Below are 17,363 nucleotides of genomic sequence, written 5' to 3'. Positions count from 1 at the left end.
AGTGACTGAGGGAAAGTGTGGTGATTTAAGGTCATCCTAAATGTTCACCTTACTGTTTTAAAGATTGCTTCTGTATCCTTATGAGGGACCTTAACAACCTGGTTATTTGCTAAGATTAGAAGATTTTTGCCTTCATGGGGTCATAATAGTTGTAATACCTGGAAGAAAATAACATGAAGGTCACCTGTTAATCAACAATTTTAAGAATATTTTTTCAATGTCTATTTTAGATTTTGTCTCTTGTGTATGTCATGATCGCAGTGTTTTCTGTTTCATTAGTTAAGTCCATGGTTCATGTCCTGAGTCCTGGTGGCGTGCGTGTCGACAGGGTTTTAGTGTTTGCTTTCTCCTGATGTTTCCCGGCTCTTCTCCGCTGAGCCCGTTCTGGTCATGTTTGGTTCGGCGTGCGGGGGAAGCCAGTTTTAAGTCCCGTGATCGTGGCTCCTAGATGAAGCCAGTTTAAAGTTCTGCAGGTTTTCCTGGTACCATGTCTTCTCTCTGTTGCTATCAACCACTGGGCCCGCCTTTCTCCATCTGAGTGTTTCTCTGAGCTCGTTGCTGGGCTCATGGAACTCTGAACCTGCCTGGGCAATCCATGGATTCCTGAAACCCTGGATCTGTCAGTTCCTGTTCGGATCAGAACCCTGGGTCGGGTTACGGATTCCTGGATCTTAGAAGTGTTCGGTTCTGAACTGTTTCCCTGAACTGCATCTGATCCCTGCCTGCTCACTTGGGTTGCAGCATCGGGGCTCGGCTGGATCCTGCCTTCCTTAGAGTGGATGGACTGAACTGTTAAACCAGGTAAGTGACTCACATCATCAATCATCTTTTATTTTTGTCATTGTCTTTTTGTCGCCTGAATACTGGGTCCATCTACCCCATTATATAACAGTTTAACTCCCTTTTTGCATTTTAAATCTTTGTTTAATGCCCCTTTATGATTATCTAGCAGGAAAGACAAACCATCTCTTCCTTGGCTTTTATTTTGATCAAGATCATATCGGCTTTTCTCCTCAATAATCAAAGAAAGATGATCAATGTTTTACTAGGCTGTTGACTGGTGCAGTTCTTTATTTGACCACAAGGTGTCGTTAACAGCTGTTGTTACAAAGCAGAGCAGAGCAGGGTCTGCTTTCGCTCCCTCAGGGTTTGACATCAACGCTGAAGCTCTGCTCTGAAAGCTGCACACAAACCCTCACCTTCTGCACCAACCCAAAGACTTTTCACATTTCTGCCTGGAATACAAGCTGTCTGATAAAGGATTTGCTGAGATTTAAGAGTGCAAACACTGATCTGGGTCACACACAAGTTAGACTTTCTCATTAAGTCTTACTTCTGACTAAATAAGTTCCCCATGCACGCTTATATAAGAAAGTAATAACACAATGTATAATGTGTGTCTATTATATGTGGTAGAAACCGACCTTGGCAGCATCACCCTGACCCGTAAGCAGAGGCTTTTCCTCTGTGATGGCGATTTCCTGCATTTCTGACGTCATGATGGCTCCTCCTGTGGGTAAAGAAAAAAAAAACACAAAATAAATCTAATTTCCTCGTCCTTTTTAAATCTTTAACAGATAGATACAAACATGGATTGTAGCTTCTGCATTTCTGCACAGGAAGTGATTAAATACTGCATGAAGCTGTTGTCCTTTGGGACTTGAAATGGGCTACAGGGCCTTATGAAAGTTAATTAGTAATTAGTGCCAGCAGATATGAACAGAAAAGGATTGTGGGGAGAAAAGGCAGGTCAAAAGGAGCCAAAGGAAGTACTATCAGAGAAGATGGGACACATTAAAATATAGGTCAGAGCAGATTAAAGTATAAAACACAAATATAGGGATAAAAAAAAAATGCAGAAAAATGAACAAACACAGAGAACACAGAGAGGTATAAAATAGCCGAAGAAGAAATGACAACGCAGTGTGAAATGACAGCAACCTAAGGGGACGGCTTATTGTGAGAAACCAAAGCCTCCGACGGGGATGAGAAAAACACCTCAGCAGTATGATGCTGGGTGTTACTGTTAGGGTATGAAAGCAGTCATGAGCTAAAATGACGAGAAGAAAATCAGAATCAGAAACAACTTGTTTTAGTTTGTTTTTAATCAAACAAGAAATTGACTTTATTCGACTGATCATGTTGTAAACAACCAACCACTATCTGTATCAATGACCATACAAGGGGCAACATCCAAACACTTTGTAGTTGATAACTGAGCCAACAGCAGGATTAGCTGATGAGATCTCTCTTGCTTAAGAGAGATCGCTCACACGCGCACACTTTACTTGTAGAACTTTTCATTTACTTCCATTCATTTGTAAACTAATTTCTATGGCCTAACCCTAAACTTAAAGGTATAGTGGAAGATGTTCTTTTTCCGGGTGGATCATCAAAATAAGTGGTCCTCCTAATTGTCAATCATTCTAGTGATATGTTTACATAAGGCTGTATGTTTACGTGCTTGTCTGCATTTTCTCTTACCAGTGGCGCATCTGACATAGTGGGAAAATTTTAAAATCTTCTTTTGGAAAGTTAGCTTGTATGAGCGATGCAAACAGCAACCTTTAGACAGAGCGTGCACGAGGAGAACCTGGCTGGTGTATGCTCTCGCAAGCGTTTAATAGGCATTCCCTCTCTGGAGCGGGTACAGGGTTGTGCATGTGCAGGTTTTAAAAGTGGAGAGGGCTGGTCTTTTCAAACATTTGCGGAGATCCTCCACTATACCTTTAACCCATACTCAATTCATACCTTAGTCCTAAAGCTGACCCCCATTTAAAGAAGAGAACCTGTCCTCATGGGACCAGTCGTTGGTCCCCACAAGTACCTATGAGTACCCAAAATGTAGCACATTCCTGTGAAATTGCCTCCACCAGGTAACAAAACATGGCCACACACACGGGTACTGACATGTGGTATTGCATTACAGTCGCCCAACTGTTCCTCATGAGATACAATGATACAATTGAGGAGGTAATGTCAAAACTAGCCCTTTTCAAAAATAAAGTAACAATTAGCATTAGCTTACTCCTTATCCAGAAGTTATGTTCCATTTTATCCCTCGCCCCCAAAAAAGAAGAGAATTACAAGACGTATGCCAATTTTTCAATTCACAAGAACGCGAGTACGGACCCGTGTTATATCCGAGTGTGTTCTTGAGAAGAGCACAGGAAAATCTGGATTCTGGGAGAATGGGAGCAAGGAGCATAAATATGAATTAATTGGAACAGAAGGGTACTGGTGACGTCTCCACATGACTGGCTCGTGTGCAGCTGCATTTCACCTCCTGTTATTAATAATCTCTAGATAATAATAAATACTTACTTTTTAATTTATTGGGGTGAATAATAATGAACAAAGTCATATAAACACAAATCAAATGAACATTTTGCCAATTAAAACTAAAAACTCGCCATCAGAGCCAGCGGTCCTTCACACATGGCTATGCTGAGAGAGGGCTGCTGCAGACGGGCTGCGGTTAGCCAAGGCTGCTGCTCGCCTCGGAGGTCCGCTGGTTGCCGCGGTCCTCTCAACTTCTGAATTTCTTTTCTAACTACGCATTAAATCGGTAAATGGGCCATATAGTGACGCTTAAAAGTATAATGCTCTCGTCTCAAATGATCTTAAAACAAACTTTTATTGAACAACAGCATCAGAAAAGATAACCTTTAACTTAATACTCTGAGCTCTGTAAGCTGCTTCAGCCGCCATGCATACTGGGACAGCTGTCAATCTGAAGAACGGATAAGTGTGCTTTGATGCATGCTGGGTAAATAGGGAGGGCAAGTACAACATCCAGGGACTTTGTCCGTTCTCAATTGTAGCAGTACTATGGCTGAGGATGATGACGTTTCACGAGCACATGAGTACACATATATAGAAACGGCAATAGTGAGACACAAATGGGGCCTAAGATAAGTTACCACCATCACTGACAAAATAATAACCTGCGTCTTTATTAAACGCAGGTAAGTCCACAGTGAGCACATCCTAACAATATTGTCCAACACTTAAGGCAGACCAAGAATTAACTTCTTAAGTGTGTGGATTAAAATAAAACAGATATCTAAATAATTCAATGTTAGCTAACATTTAGTCACTGACATTAGTTATCTATTACTAACAAGATAAAAAAAAATATTATATGATAATGTTAATGTAATTACAAAGAAATTGTGTTTTCAGATAAAGATTCTGCAACTAGCATTAGATGTAGTTTAGTGTTCCTCTGTTTTATATCAACAGTAGCCCGATTTATACTATCCTTTTGAAACTTTGTTGAGAGTGATCCGAGCACAGTTACCCAGGTAACTGTTGAGTGTAAATGGAAGTGGGCCGTGCAAGACTCAACCAAAACGCGCTAAATCTAGTACTAGTTCAACAGTAGGGCTTGGTTGTGGCTCGGTTGTCTGATATCAAAGAGCGCATGTACAGACCGCGTCATCTCCTTACAGTCAGGTTCCAGTAGTTGGCGGTAATGCACATCAGTTAGCTGCTTGCCAACCACCCGCCGTAAAACAGAAGAGGAACTGTAAACAACGAGTGTAGTGTGACCTTGGATAACGTCGAGACTGAGGCTCTTATCGCGCTTCTTCAACCTGACTCTCTGCAAGATACAAAATATCACAATTGTAATGAAACATAAGGAACCAAGCTCGGCACGGTTAACTGATCCAAGCTCGGTCCGAACTCGGCACGGATCGGTTTAAGCTAAAGGGCTACATGTATTTTTTTTATTGCTTTAATTTAAAAAAGTTAATTATTTATTCTGCAAGTTGTATTAAATAATTATTGCATAAGCAAGAAAAAAAGCTTTTTATTACACATTATTAAACTTATTTTATAGGATTAAAAAGGTTACTGAATAAAAATAACTAGGTCACTCTGACACTGTATCAGACTATTTGACACCAAGTTTTACTTAAGTGGACTCTAACTGTAAGATAGCTCACTTTTTTTAGTTCAACCCAACAGTCTGATGGAAAGATTGTTACTAGGGCTTTTGAACGGGCTGTTGTGGTTGTAATTTTTATTAAGGACTCCCATTAGCAGTTGCTATGGCAAACAGCTAGCTGGCGCTAAGGGGGATTTTAAAACTCGACTCCATACTGTGTATTAAAACACAAAAGCCTTCCAAGACTACTGTGCTTGTTGTTAGCATGTCCTCTTCTTTCTTGTTAAATGTTTTGCTGTAATTGACTCATTTTATCATCACATCCCCAGCTTTTAAACACAGCAGAGATGTTGACGCTACTCCATGATGCAGTCGGAAATTTAGATCACTCTTTACTCATATATTTAGTTATGCTATTTATCCAGGGAAAAATTTTTTTACTCAGTTTGTTTCACCTGCAAGGCTGAAAAAATGTCTGACATAGGGGTGGTTTTAGACAAATCATACTTGTAATTTGTTTTAACTCTGACACAACCTTCACAGTTTTTTCATCAACATAAGTAAGAGGGATAAACTCTGTCTAGTCAGAACAGGGCTGATTACTGTCCCATAAGGACTGTATGATGAACTGGTCTCTCTTTGCAAAGATAAGAAAATAAAGTGCCGACTGAGTGAAATCCATCGATCTCCATTTATTTAACTAGGGTGAATAGTTGAATAATTTTTTCCCTCTACTACAGCTATAGGGGCCATTATTCAGGTGATAAGGAGTTAATTGAGTGTTTATATTTACAAACAGCCAACATAACATGCATCCTGTATCCACCTCAATACTGAACAATGTAAACAAGCCTTAACTTGACTTTCAATCAGTGCATGTATTTCTGCTTAAGCATCCCTCCCTCCGCTCTGGCATTACTCCTCTTGCAAATACCAGTGAGTTTCCACCTAAGGATGAACAGTGTCGCCCTCTAGGGGATGGTCATAAAACGCTAATACTAAAATAAATGTATTTCAAGCGCATGTTATGAACAAATCAGGCACAATATATCACAATCTAATGGTAATTATTTCTTTCACACCTAGTTTGCAATAATTCGTCTTTTCCCGTTATATTTTCTATAGCCCCATTTACTCTAGCCTTCTGAAACTGAAACGAGATTGGTCCGAGCACTGTAACCGAGATAACTGTTGAGTGTAAATGGCAAGCACAACTGAACCGGACCGCACCAGACACAACCAAACCATGCTAACATGGTACTAGTTCATCAGTAGGGCTCTCAGATAACAAAGAGTGCATTAGCAGACCATGTCATCTCCTTACAGTCAGTCTCTGTAATCATGAAATTTCAGACGTGATGATTCTGCTTAGCAGTGTGAATAACCTCAACTCCCGTTGTTCCCTGGGTCTGTAAACCCTAATTAGACTATTGTATGTCGTATCCACTTCCCAAAATCAGACTCTGTCAAGTAAATTCACTAAAGGCTGCCTTCTTCGCCTGACTCTCCGCAATCTTTCTGAATGTTGCGTGCACCGTCATGATGATTTGCGTGTTTACCTCTAAAGAGCAGTAGTACCATAGATCGTCACTAGGAGGTGAAGGAACTGTGCTAGTGTGGTGTGTAAAAGGGTAAAAGGAACTGAGCTCGGCATGGATTGGTTTTCAGAGGGAAGTGTAAATGGGGCTTAAGAGCCATTGGCAGCTTTTGCAGACAATAAAAAAAATATTTAATATTCAAACCACCTATACCTTTAAATAGCTGTTACTATTTTTAATATAGTTAAGTTATTCTTATTATGGAAGTCATTGTCTAACATATCAAAAATCATTCAGAGTGCAGCTTTAGTCTTTATTCAGCAGTTTCATTGTTTATCTGACATTTAGTGTGCATGTGTGGACAACTCATGCTTTTGGAAAGCAATGACTATATTCTGTCTGCAGGTTTGGCATTACATCAGAGGGGAGGAAGAAGAGTTAATGTGTGCATATGAGCATGCACAAAATGAACAGCCTCCCACCCCCGGGGAAAAACAGGGTCCTGTGCGGAAATGATTAGTCACCAAAGGCCAGCATACACTGCTCTCCTGGTCCCTCTTTAGCTTCTATTTTACAGGTTTCTGATTATTTATTTTTTTTGGTTTTTAACTTTATCCCCTTCAATAATTAGCCTTTTTGGGATAATATATCTTCTCTGCCTTTTTTAAATATTATAATAGCTACTTTATTCTATGTTTAGATCAAAACTCAATGAAGGACAGAAGAGTTGTCATTATAAAACCATAATGACCTTTAACTGTATTCTCTTGTATGTGACACAAATGATCCAACAACTTATTAGGCACTAAGCTGAACTGCACATGGATTTCAGAAGGTACTGCATTTGTTTCTTATTTCCATGATGAGAACTAACTAATCTACCCTTCATCATTAAAGACGGACAGTTTATCTCAGATCTAATGTTTCTTCTGACTAAACTAGAATATTCCATTTAATATCAAATACTCTAAAGGCAATTACTGATCTCTACTTGCATATCAAGAGGTAATGAACTGTCTCCCAAGAAGGTTGTTATTTCAAAAAACAATTGCAGAGCAGCAGGGCTACTAAACAACGCAGCAGGCTGATTAATAGGAAAGTCCATCAGAACTGAAGGAGATAAAACACTAAAATTAACAGAGTGTGAAGGCAGCATTAAGACAGTCAGTTGTTTGAATTGGTTCAGTACTACAGCGAGTCTGATGCACGTCCATTTATTTCAACTCATTGAGTTTAAAATCAGACAAAGAAAACCTAAGAAAACAAAATACAGAATTCTGTAACAATTAATAAATAATGAATTAATGTATATTAATATATATCATAAATCAACTGTGTTTTAACATTCAAAATTGATGTCAAATAAACTCATGGTTATTGAAAAGTTAAAAAAATGTTGTAAAAGGCTTTTTGAGGCTTTAGGAATTTAAATGGGGGCTAATCTTCCTAGCCTGGGTGCCAGTCCGAACTTAGTCCCGCCCACAAGGTTTGAGTTCGGGGAAGTTCGGTCTGGCTCTGCTCCATAGTAGCGCGAGTATTATCGCCCACTGTCAGGCGATCCAATCAAATTGTCAGGGCGGGCTTTATACGATAATGGACAGATGATCAAGAGTAACGTAATCAACCACGTGACCAAAGCGCACTTGGGTGACAACAATAATGGCTGCCGCTGGAGAGTTTGGGTGAGTAGATTCTGCTATTAGGTCTGTTCTAGAAGATATCGACAGCAAATTAATTTTAAAAGAGGAACAGAGAAACGCCATCAAGGCTCATCTTCTTATTCTAGGCGTGAAACTGCACGCTTTGATTTTTGTGGACAACAACTATGCCTCGCTTAACATACGTCACGCACTCCGTTGCTCTTATTGGTTGTAGATCTATCCGAGTGCAGAGGCATTTTTTTTCCTAGTTCGTTCGAAACACGCCCCATAATCACAGCTCTATGGAGCAGTATCAGACTCATATTCTGACTAGAATTGAGTAGGACTACGTCAGGCTATAATCTTCCCAGAAGCATAACCAAAATTATTGATAGGTTTTCAAAAAATAAACCAACCTTTTGATTTACAGCAGGGAAATGATGTGAAGCCCACCATCAAAACTTGCTTTGAAAACTGGAAAAAATCGAAACCTAAGTCATTTTTTCTCTTAAAATTAGTGGATTTCCTTATGAATTGAGGAGGCAAGTGAGATACCTTGCCGATGGAACAAGACAATTTACATCTAGAATAAGACACTGTCTTATTTCAAGTGCATATTATCTAATTATCTTATTTTAAGAGTAAACATACCTATTCCATTGGCAAATCATCTCATCTAACTACTCAAATCAAGGGTAAATACACAAATAATGACTTCTTTCTAGATGGTTTTTGGATCGAAAGTTTGATGGGTGCTTTATTATCATCAGAGGGTCACTTCTATGCTAGAAAACTGAACCACTAAGCACAGCGATGTAACAGGCTATTTTAAGCTCATAGCTATTATCTTTTATCAAAATTATATATATTTTTAAAAACAATAAATTGAAGAAATCCTAAAGTGGTGCAGAATAAAACTAATGATATAACTGAAAAGAAATGTTATATTATTTTATGACCCCTTCTTTATGCTGTTAAAGCTTTCAAAATTGATCGCTGGTCAGAAATGGGCCACAGGAAGTGGGTCAGTCCAGCTCTGATGGTTATTAAACAATCTGCCTTACATGGACATTTATATTCACCATTTGTTAACTATATATTAAGTAATTTTAAATAATTATTAGAGAATGGATTAATCTATTGCCTGTATTGCTGTTATATCTTATTTTAATTTGACAGTGGTATTCTAACAGTATCACTGATGGGGCACAGCTACAAATGATTCAGTTAGCTGTGAAAATATGAAAAAATATTAGTATTGCATTGATTAACCTATTCACATTTATGATGTGATTGCCTGTGTGAAAACTTATTTGATCTATCTTTAGTCCTTGACTTTGAAAAGAAGTTGCTAACACATGAATATGATTGAATCTAAACCATTCCACTGTATCTCTTCCTGTCTGTTTAGAGTCATCGACATGCTGTAAGAATAAGATCCAGCCTATGTTCCGTCCAGAATTGCTCTGTTTTTACCTCCATCCATCCTCCCATTAACTCTACTAAGCTTCTTCCTCCTGATGAGCATGATGCTCAAACCACCATGTGCCGATTAATTTAAGGTTGATCTCTGCAGTAATGGTATCCATCAAAAATATTAATTTTCATCCAGAAAAAATAAACTAACAAAAGTTTAATCTCACCAAAGCGTCTTTTTTTCTCCAGCCGGAACTTCCTACTACTTTCAACAAAGTAAAACTTCATTTTAGTCGGGTTAATGTAGTTGATTGTTAATAGCAGTGTTTAAACAAAAATTAGTAACTCTACTTCAATGCTCTTTTAATGCTTTTAAAAAAAATTTAATGCCATCAACAAGTACCCATGACTTGTTATATTTATATATATATATATATATATATATATATATATTAGGGGTGGAACGGTTCACAAAATCCACGGTTCGGTTCGGTTCACGGTTTCGTGGTCACGGTTTTCGGTTCGGTTCGGTATATGTTGATTGTTACACCGAAATACCATTGTAATTATTTTTAATGATCCGCGGAAACCCTGGATCATTTCCGCATGTTTTTCTGCTTTGAATGTAATCATCTCGCGCATGCCCTCTACCATCTCCAAGGAACTCGGAGCGGATGGGAGCCACAGCGGAGGCTGTAGGCTTTGCTTTGTGCAGGCGGTCTGGAGTGCAGTTACACCCGGCTACGCTGCTTCGCTTCTTCTTCTTCTTGTTTATTACTGGTGGTTGGCTTTGGTTGCAGTACCGCCACCTTCTGCTCTGGAGTGAACACACTTCGCCTATGAGAAAAAGGAGCAGCGCATGAACTGAACGCAACACACGCGAATCGAACGGAGACAGTCGAACCGAACGGTTCGGACGGTTTTCATAAACTGTTCCATCCCTAATATATATATATATATATAAAACACAGCAAAATCCTTCCTTCACCATCTTTATTGTCAATGTCCCAAATTCCTCGTTTTCCAGCCACTTTTGTTGAAATTAGCATTTTCCCATTCTCTAGATTTTTCCTGTAATAGGTATCCTGAGAACAGTCCTCCAACCTGAGCTATGGATCTATGAAGCTCCTAATGAGTCACTATCAGCCTCTTTGATGCTGCTCTCAATAATCTTCTCTTAGGCGGAAAGCCATCTGTTGGTATGCGTTTTCCATTTATCAGTTTTCATTATCAAGCTGTGTGATATGGCTGAGAAAAATATCACTTTAAATCAGTCAATATAAATAATTATACATTTTTCATTTTATCTATTTAAAATGAGAACTGGAAGGGAAGGGGCGAACTTAAACTGTAAATCTGTGTTAATTTAATTCAATTCAGTTTATATAGCGCCAATTCACAACATGTCATCTCAAGGCACTTTATAGTTCACCAAATTTATTCAAAGTTTTTTATCTAAAGAAATCCAGTTGATTGCATCGACTCAAAGGCAATCCCTCATACTAAGCATGTTTGTAGTGACAGTGGAGAGGAAAAACTCCCTTTTAACAGGAAGAAACCTCCAGCAGAACCAGGTTCAGTGTGAGCGGCCATCTGCTGAGGCCGACTGGGGTTCAAGGAGACAGAAGGAGAGACACAAAAGGCAACTGTAAAAGGCGGCCCCATCCAGGAATCACACAGTGAGGCTCTGAGCCAGCTCCCGTGTCAGAGGATGAAGGGAGCACCTCCAGCCAGTCACAGTCAGAGAAACAGGACCACACTGAAAAACAGGCCAATCTCCAGCATCCTTACTCCTTACTTCATTATGAGTTGTTTAAAACTCTTAAGCCTTCACAAAGCTCGAAAAGTTGGATTGATGGGATGATTTAATGAAAGCCTTTGGTTACACTCTATTTTTTTTAGAGGTACCACAGAAACAACTGTACATTTTTGTGATGTTTCTTCATAAGAAATTGACTAAAACATGTTTTGTTTTCTCCCTTTTTACATTTATACCATCATTGCTTTGATAAAATGTTCTAATGTTGGAGATTGTGACAGCATGGAGATAAAGCTGGAGGTTTAGAGATTGGAGTGAGATGACAACAGAACTCGTGTAACTCAGCTTTTATATTTACACAGTTCTTCCTGAGCAGTTTGCTGATGCTCTAACATGTAACCAGGCTTTCTCCCTCCACCATCCATCATTGTTTATCTCGGTTGCCTTTCTGATTCCGTGTCTTTCGGAGCGTGTAATGACTGCTAAGCTGCACAGGAGGCAACGTCTGTCACCACGGAAAGAAAAACAGAAAGATTGTGTGATTTTTATGGAGAACTTAGTGAAAGGAGCGCTGAGAAAGGAGGAGAACATGTCGCTGGCTGAGAAAAGCTTCAGACTGGACCGCAAAGCCGCTTTTCAGCTGTCTGACAACAGCTGTTGGGTTCATCCACCCTACGGATCAGGTTTGACATCTCAGCTGTCAGGCTGTGGATGATAATCCCTCAAAATTAGTTTTAGGGACGTTCATAATTCATAATATTAGTTTGTTCCATCCTGTTAGCAGGCCGCCTCAATCCAACGTGTCACACTTTGTTTATATCAATCCCTCCTGTCAGGCGGCGCTCCAATCACACTGTTCTCTGTGGCTGCGTCACGTCGACTCCTTGTTTCCGCCCTTTGGGGCAATGTCACTACAAAGAACCTCTGAACGGCGCTTCCAGCAGCTGCAGCCATCATACCAGAGCCAGAGTTTTATTGATGCTTTTACCAGCTCGTTAAATAAAGAGGCAGTAGACAGCTTTTCAGTTTCACTAGACAGAATTCAGTCACTAAAAATGTCCAATATCATGTTTTGTAGGCCTTTCAAACAAACCAATGATTAAATAATGCCTTTAGAACAATGTGTTTTCTTTACACTCTGATAAAAAAAAAAAAAAACTGCAAACACCAGACGTCATTTAGACGTTGGCTTTTAGGCTTAATCTGGATAGTCTGTCATAGTCTGGATTTAGTCCAGAAATAGTTGTTGAAATTTGGGCTGTGTTTCGTCAGTCTTATTTTGTCCCATTTTAGTCAAATAAAACATGTTAAAAACTGGGCTTTCAATAATATTGCACAGATATCAGTATCAGGGCCCCAATACAGCTCTAAAATGATGGTATCGGCGAGTACCGACAAAAAGGGCACCGATACCATTTTGAGAGCCAAAAGTTTATTCGACTATTTTCACTCATTCCAGGTAAAAAGTTCTACTGGATTCACTTTGCATTAGTATTTTTCCTGCTTCACCAAGGTAGGCAGCAGCTTGACAAAGCCATGATGGCAGTTATTCTACATCCAAGTAGTATGCAGTTCTTCATTAAACAAACACATCAATTTCAATCAGATGGTATCGGTATGGTATCAGTATCGGCCAATACTGCACAGCCAGGTATCGGTTATCGGTAAAAATGGCATTGGAGCAACGCTAGTTTTGAACATATTTTCAACCATCTGAGAATGACTGATTTTCACCTTTCATTTTTCAGCCAAATGTATACATAATTAGGACGTAAATCATCTTGTTTTTTTCAGTGTCTTTACAATCAATTTATACTTGGTGGGTTTTCTTCAAAGCAAGGCTGCCTCCCTGCCTGGGTGATTTACTGACATCACCGTATCGCACCACTGAACAAAGTCTGAGACCACAGCCACATCTCATTGCCAATAAACAGGTTGTCATGACTCAGATATTAGCTACAAAAGAGAGGAGGCTATCCAGAGCAGATTAGCTTTAAAAATTATGAAGTCAGAATTCTGCCTAAAGTGGACATGTTTAATAGATAGAGATACGAATGGATTGCTGTGGATCTAAATTCTTATCACAATAATAATAGTGATAAAATGACAATAAAAACCCTCTTTATGCATTCTTTAGGGTTGCTCTTAGGTAGCTGTGTAGCTGTGAAGGCATGCCACAGCAATTATCTTGAAAAAATAAACCAATTCATAATCGGCTTTATCTGCGTTATTTATATCACTAAACATTCTGTAGTAACCACATTATTCAAATTTGCCAGTGCCCTGATAGAAAACGTAGAAATATATTAAAATTAAAATTTACAACTCACCCATATTTCGAGTTTTTCATCTCTAATTGTAAATAATTGTTTAGACTATAAATCAAGGTTTTTATCGTGGCTAGAAATATATCTAAATAATAATAAAGGATAACATAAAAGACCCCGCCTTGATACAAGTAATTTTCTTTACAACAAATGCATGTAATTTACTCTCTTTAAATGTGAAGATTCAAAACCCATGAGTCGCCCTAATATGTCAGAACCATGAGTCCAAGCTCCTTCTCTGTGCTCCTAGATTACTTTTTATGTGCCTGTAGATTTTTCCTTGTCATGTGTGAACCTGTTTCTGTTTGCTCATATTATTTTATGTCACCTTGAGCAGCGGTCCTCGGTACCGGTGCGTGGGTCATTTGGTACCGGGCCGCACAGAAAAAAGTATATATATATAATTTATAGACGATCAGAGTCTGAGTGATGTTTTATTTTGAAAAATATAAAAAAATTGCGGTATTCTCTCCCAATTACATCAGTCGGTGCATCTGTGCCTCTTGACACAGGTTAAAGCTCATCTTATCTTTAACAACCTATCTTTGTGAAGCGGGATTTTCTGCGGTTAAACAAAGCTACGGAGCAGACTGGACATCAGGAGCACACTTCGTCTGTCATTTTCTCTGATTACGCCTAGATGGGACCGGCTTGTTGTTTTATTTTTATGCTGTTTGTATTTGATTTTATGCCAGTCGTATCATTTTAATTGATCGTATTCCCCCTAGTTCGGGATTGTCCCTCTTGTGCTGTGGTGTGGAATAACATCAAAATCGGGCATAAATCAAAAATATCTGTGTCATACCTGCGACAAGCTCATTGTGACACACTGTTGCGGGAATATAACCAGCCCTTTAGACAGCAGAACTGATGAGGATTACTCAGAGATGCATGAATCAAAGAAAGTACAATTTTGTGTATGACTGTTGTAAATGAATAGCATTAGGATGTAACTAAAGGGTACACATCAAATACAGATAATGTTTCTACAAGAGTCATTTTGTTTAGTTTATAAACTTTTAGCATAAAATCAGACCTTCTGTTGGTTCAAACAAGCACATAAGGATTTAGCTACCATCTAACTCTTGCTTCCATTCTTCTGTCACAAATCAAACCCAATACTTGGCTCCATCTGCTCCATTCTATCTGCATCCTCCTCTTCACCTCTCTTGAGAACTGCCTCCTCGCTGACTGGCTCAGCCGAGCCACTTAACATCATTTAACTTCACTACCTCCATTTCTCGCACGTCTGTCTCTCATTCACCCACTAATGTAGTTTTGCTTCTACTCCACTTCCTTCCTCTCCTCTTCAGAAGCATGCAGCCATCCAGGCTTTCTTCCATTTCCTCCAGACTCTTCCAACAGATCGCAGCATTGTCTTCAAACATAGTCCATGGTGACTACTGCTTAACCATCTCCACTAAATCATCCATTATCACTACAAGAAGAGCTTCTCCCTGATATCATCCCATCCAACCTTTAGCCCAACCCCACACCTCAGCACTTTGCCCTACTATAGCCCACTTTTAACCCTTACTGCTTTTTGAATTTGACTACTCTTATCTCAGATATGACTTATGGTGTTAGTAGAGTGGCCGACAGAAGGAAACTAGCAGCAACGGCAAAACACGGCACAGTCTGTAAAGTGTGCCGCAAAAATACATGAATAATGCAAATTCCAAAAGCGCAAAAACACAGATCAACAACAAAAAAAAATGACTTAAAAAATGAAGAGCAAATAGGCTCTACAAAAGGCCACTTAGTGAAGTCAACCATCAAGCCAGAGGCAGTAATGAAGATAATGGAAAACCCCGAAGAAGGATAGAGGGAAATTTGGGTTTTAATTTTAAAGAACTTGGCTGCAGTCTGGCATATTTTCTGTGACTGCAGCTTTTTCCTCAACAGCAATTTATGATATTTTGCATGGCATCATTTGTGTGTTTTGCCAATTATTGTGCAAGATTTGTGCGATTAAATCATATTTTGCCATTTGTGCCTCCCATTCACTATATATTAGAGCTGCAGCATTGAGTTGTTTGAACTTTCTGACTAAAAAAGCTGTTATAGTTATAAGGCATATGAGTTGCTAATCTAGCTTAAAGCCGATAAACAGATTGAACATATTCTAATATATAATATCACACATGGACCAGCCAAAGTGCCACTGCAATCTTTAGGTAAATTGGATAGAAAACTGTCTTCCCACTTACAAGAATTGGACAAATAACATTTCTTTACTGACTTTTCTAAACAGACGGGATACAAAATCCCAGCTTACAGTTGATTTACCAAAAAAAATAAAAATAAAACGACGTTAGGCTGAAAACAAAATCTGCACTAAGAATTAGGTCGAACTATACTGTAGCTACAAGCTCTCATTTTTTATTTTTTTATTATCTATTTAGTTTTGCTTTTCAGAGTTGACCAACCTGCTCAAGGGTTTAAATACACAATTAGTCTCAGGCTACAATCACATATGTCTATTTATTAATTTTATCTAAATGTTTAGTAAAATTAAATTAGATTTTTTTTATTTCAAATAAATTAATAATTACATTTCCACCAGCTACAGCAAAGCTACAGAAAATAAAACATCTAACACAGAGAGAGGCAGGAAGCATAGACTAAGACTACTGCTTATAAAACACATCTGAACAAATCCGAAATCATCAGAGGGTAAAAAATGATGTCAAACTTAAAGAGGCAGCACAGTCCATCATCTCCAGACTGTTTCCTGCTGCTTTCAGTCTCCACTTCTCAGCATTACAGTAGCAGCCATTCAAAATGGCCCCTCCCAGTCAAACGCCAGCCGAATGGAAGCACACTTCCCTGCAACTCCCAGCAAAATTCCCTCAAACTTTTACTGAATTACAGGGTCTAACCAAGACATGATGCTTCTCTATAGATCTTAATGTCCAGAAATGATGACAGAAAGAATGTTTTAGTACAAAGATTGATTTCTTAGGGGACCAGCTAAGGGTCCATCAAGGAAAGTGGGGAAATTTTGAATGGCTACTACTGTAGGTTGCAAAAAGTGGTCATAACTCAGTCTGGGATCTGCCCCCAGGACAAATTAAACATCGGTATTAATTATCTGTGTTCAACGCCGTCTACAATGCCCCTACACACATGTCACATCTCAGAATATGAGGATATGTGGATAATCTGATAAACTATTATCTAATAGGACTTTTATTTGGAGGAGTTGAGCCAAGGGCAGAGTCTGTGTAAGGCCATAACTCTAAAATAAAAATTCAACCCTTTGCCATAATACAGAAAGGCTGGAGCTAAAGGAGACAGAATCTTCCTGGTCTTTGTAAAAAAAAAACAAAAAAAAAACACTGAAACTTCAACAGAGAAAAATAGTTTCAGTTGCAAAAAAAAAAAAAAACATTTTCAAGAAGCAAACCAAAATTCAATAGAGCCAGAGCCAGAGCCAGCTTATCTCAGATAGGTTTCTGTCATTCCTACACCTTTATTTTATTTTAGATTGTCTCACACCTCTCAGCGTTTCTGACTATTCATCTGTCACTCTTGATTCCCATCAGCTTTTTGTGGCAGATTTAAGACTGCAGCTCTCTATCTCTGCTGGACCATCCTTCTTTCTGTCTCTTTGAGCATTATTTTTCAGCACCCAACAACAACTGAATAGAGGAAATGAACAAACCTTTTTACTGACAGCTTTTTGTCTCATTCATCAGGTATTTCCCTGCCATACAGTAACAAAAAGGTTTAATTCAGTCCCCAGATATTGTTAGTGAATCCGTCCAGATCCACAGTCGTCTAAAG

General features: G+C 38.8%; 1 protein-coding gene across 1 annotated transcript in view; it reads right to left on the bottom strand.

The window, feature by feature from the left end:
* ndrg2 (NDRG family member 2) overlaps positions 1–17,363 on the bottom strand; it is a 78,037-nt gene that overhangs the window by 21,382 nt on the left and 39,292 nt on the right. Inside the window, exon 2 of the mRNA XM_038291913.1 lies at positions 1,425–1,510. Coding sequence (XP_038147841.1) covers positions 1,425–1,499 — 75 coding nt within the window. The 5' untranslated portion in view covers positions 1,500–1,510. The remainder of the gene's footprint in view (positions 1–1,424; positions 1,511–17,363) is intronic.

Source organism: Cyprinodon tularosa, unplaced genomic scaffold (assembly GCF_016077235.1).
Source record: "Cyprinodon tularosa strain WSP-4 unplaced genomic scaffold, ASM1607723v1 ctg1083, whole genome shotgun sequence".
In the NCBI taxonomy this organism is placed as follows: domain Eukaryota; kingdom Metazoa; phylum Chordata; class Actinopteri; order Cyprinodontiformes; family Cyprinodontidae; genus Cyprinodon; species Cyprinodon tularosa.
Note: the sequence above shows the minus strand (reverse complement) of the source record. Positions and strands in the feature narration are given on the sequence as shown.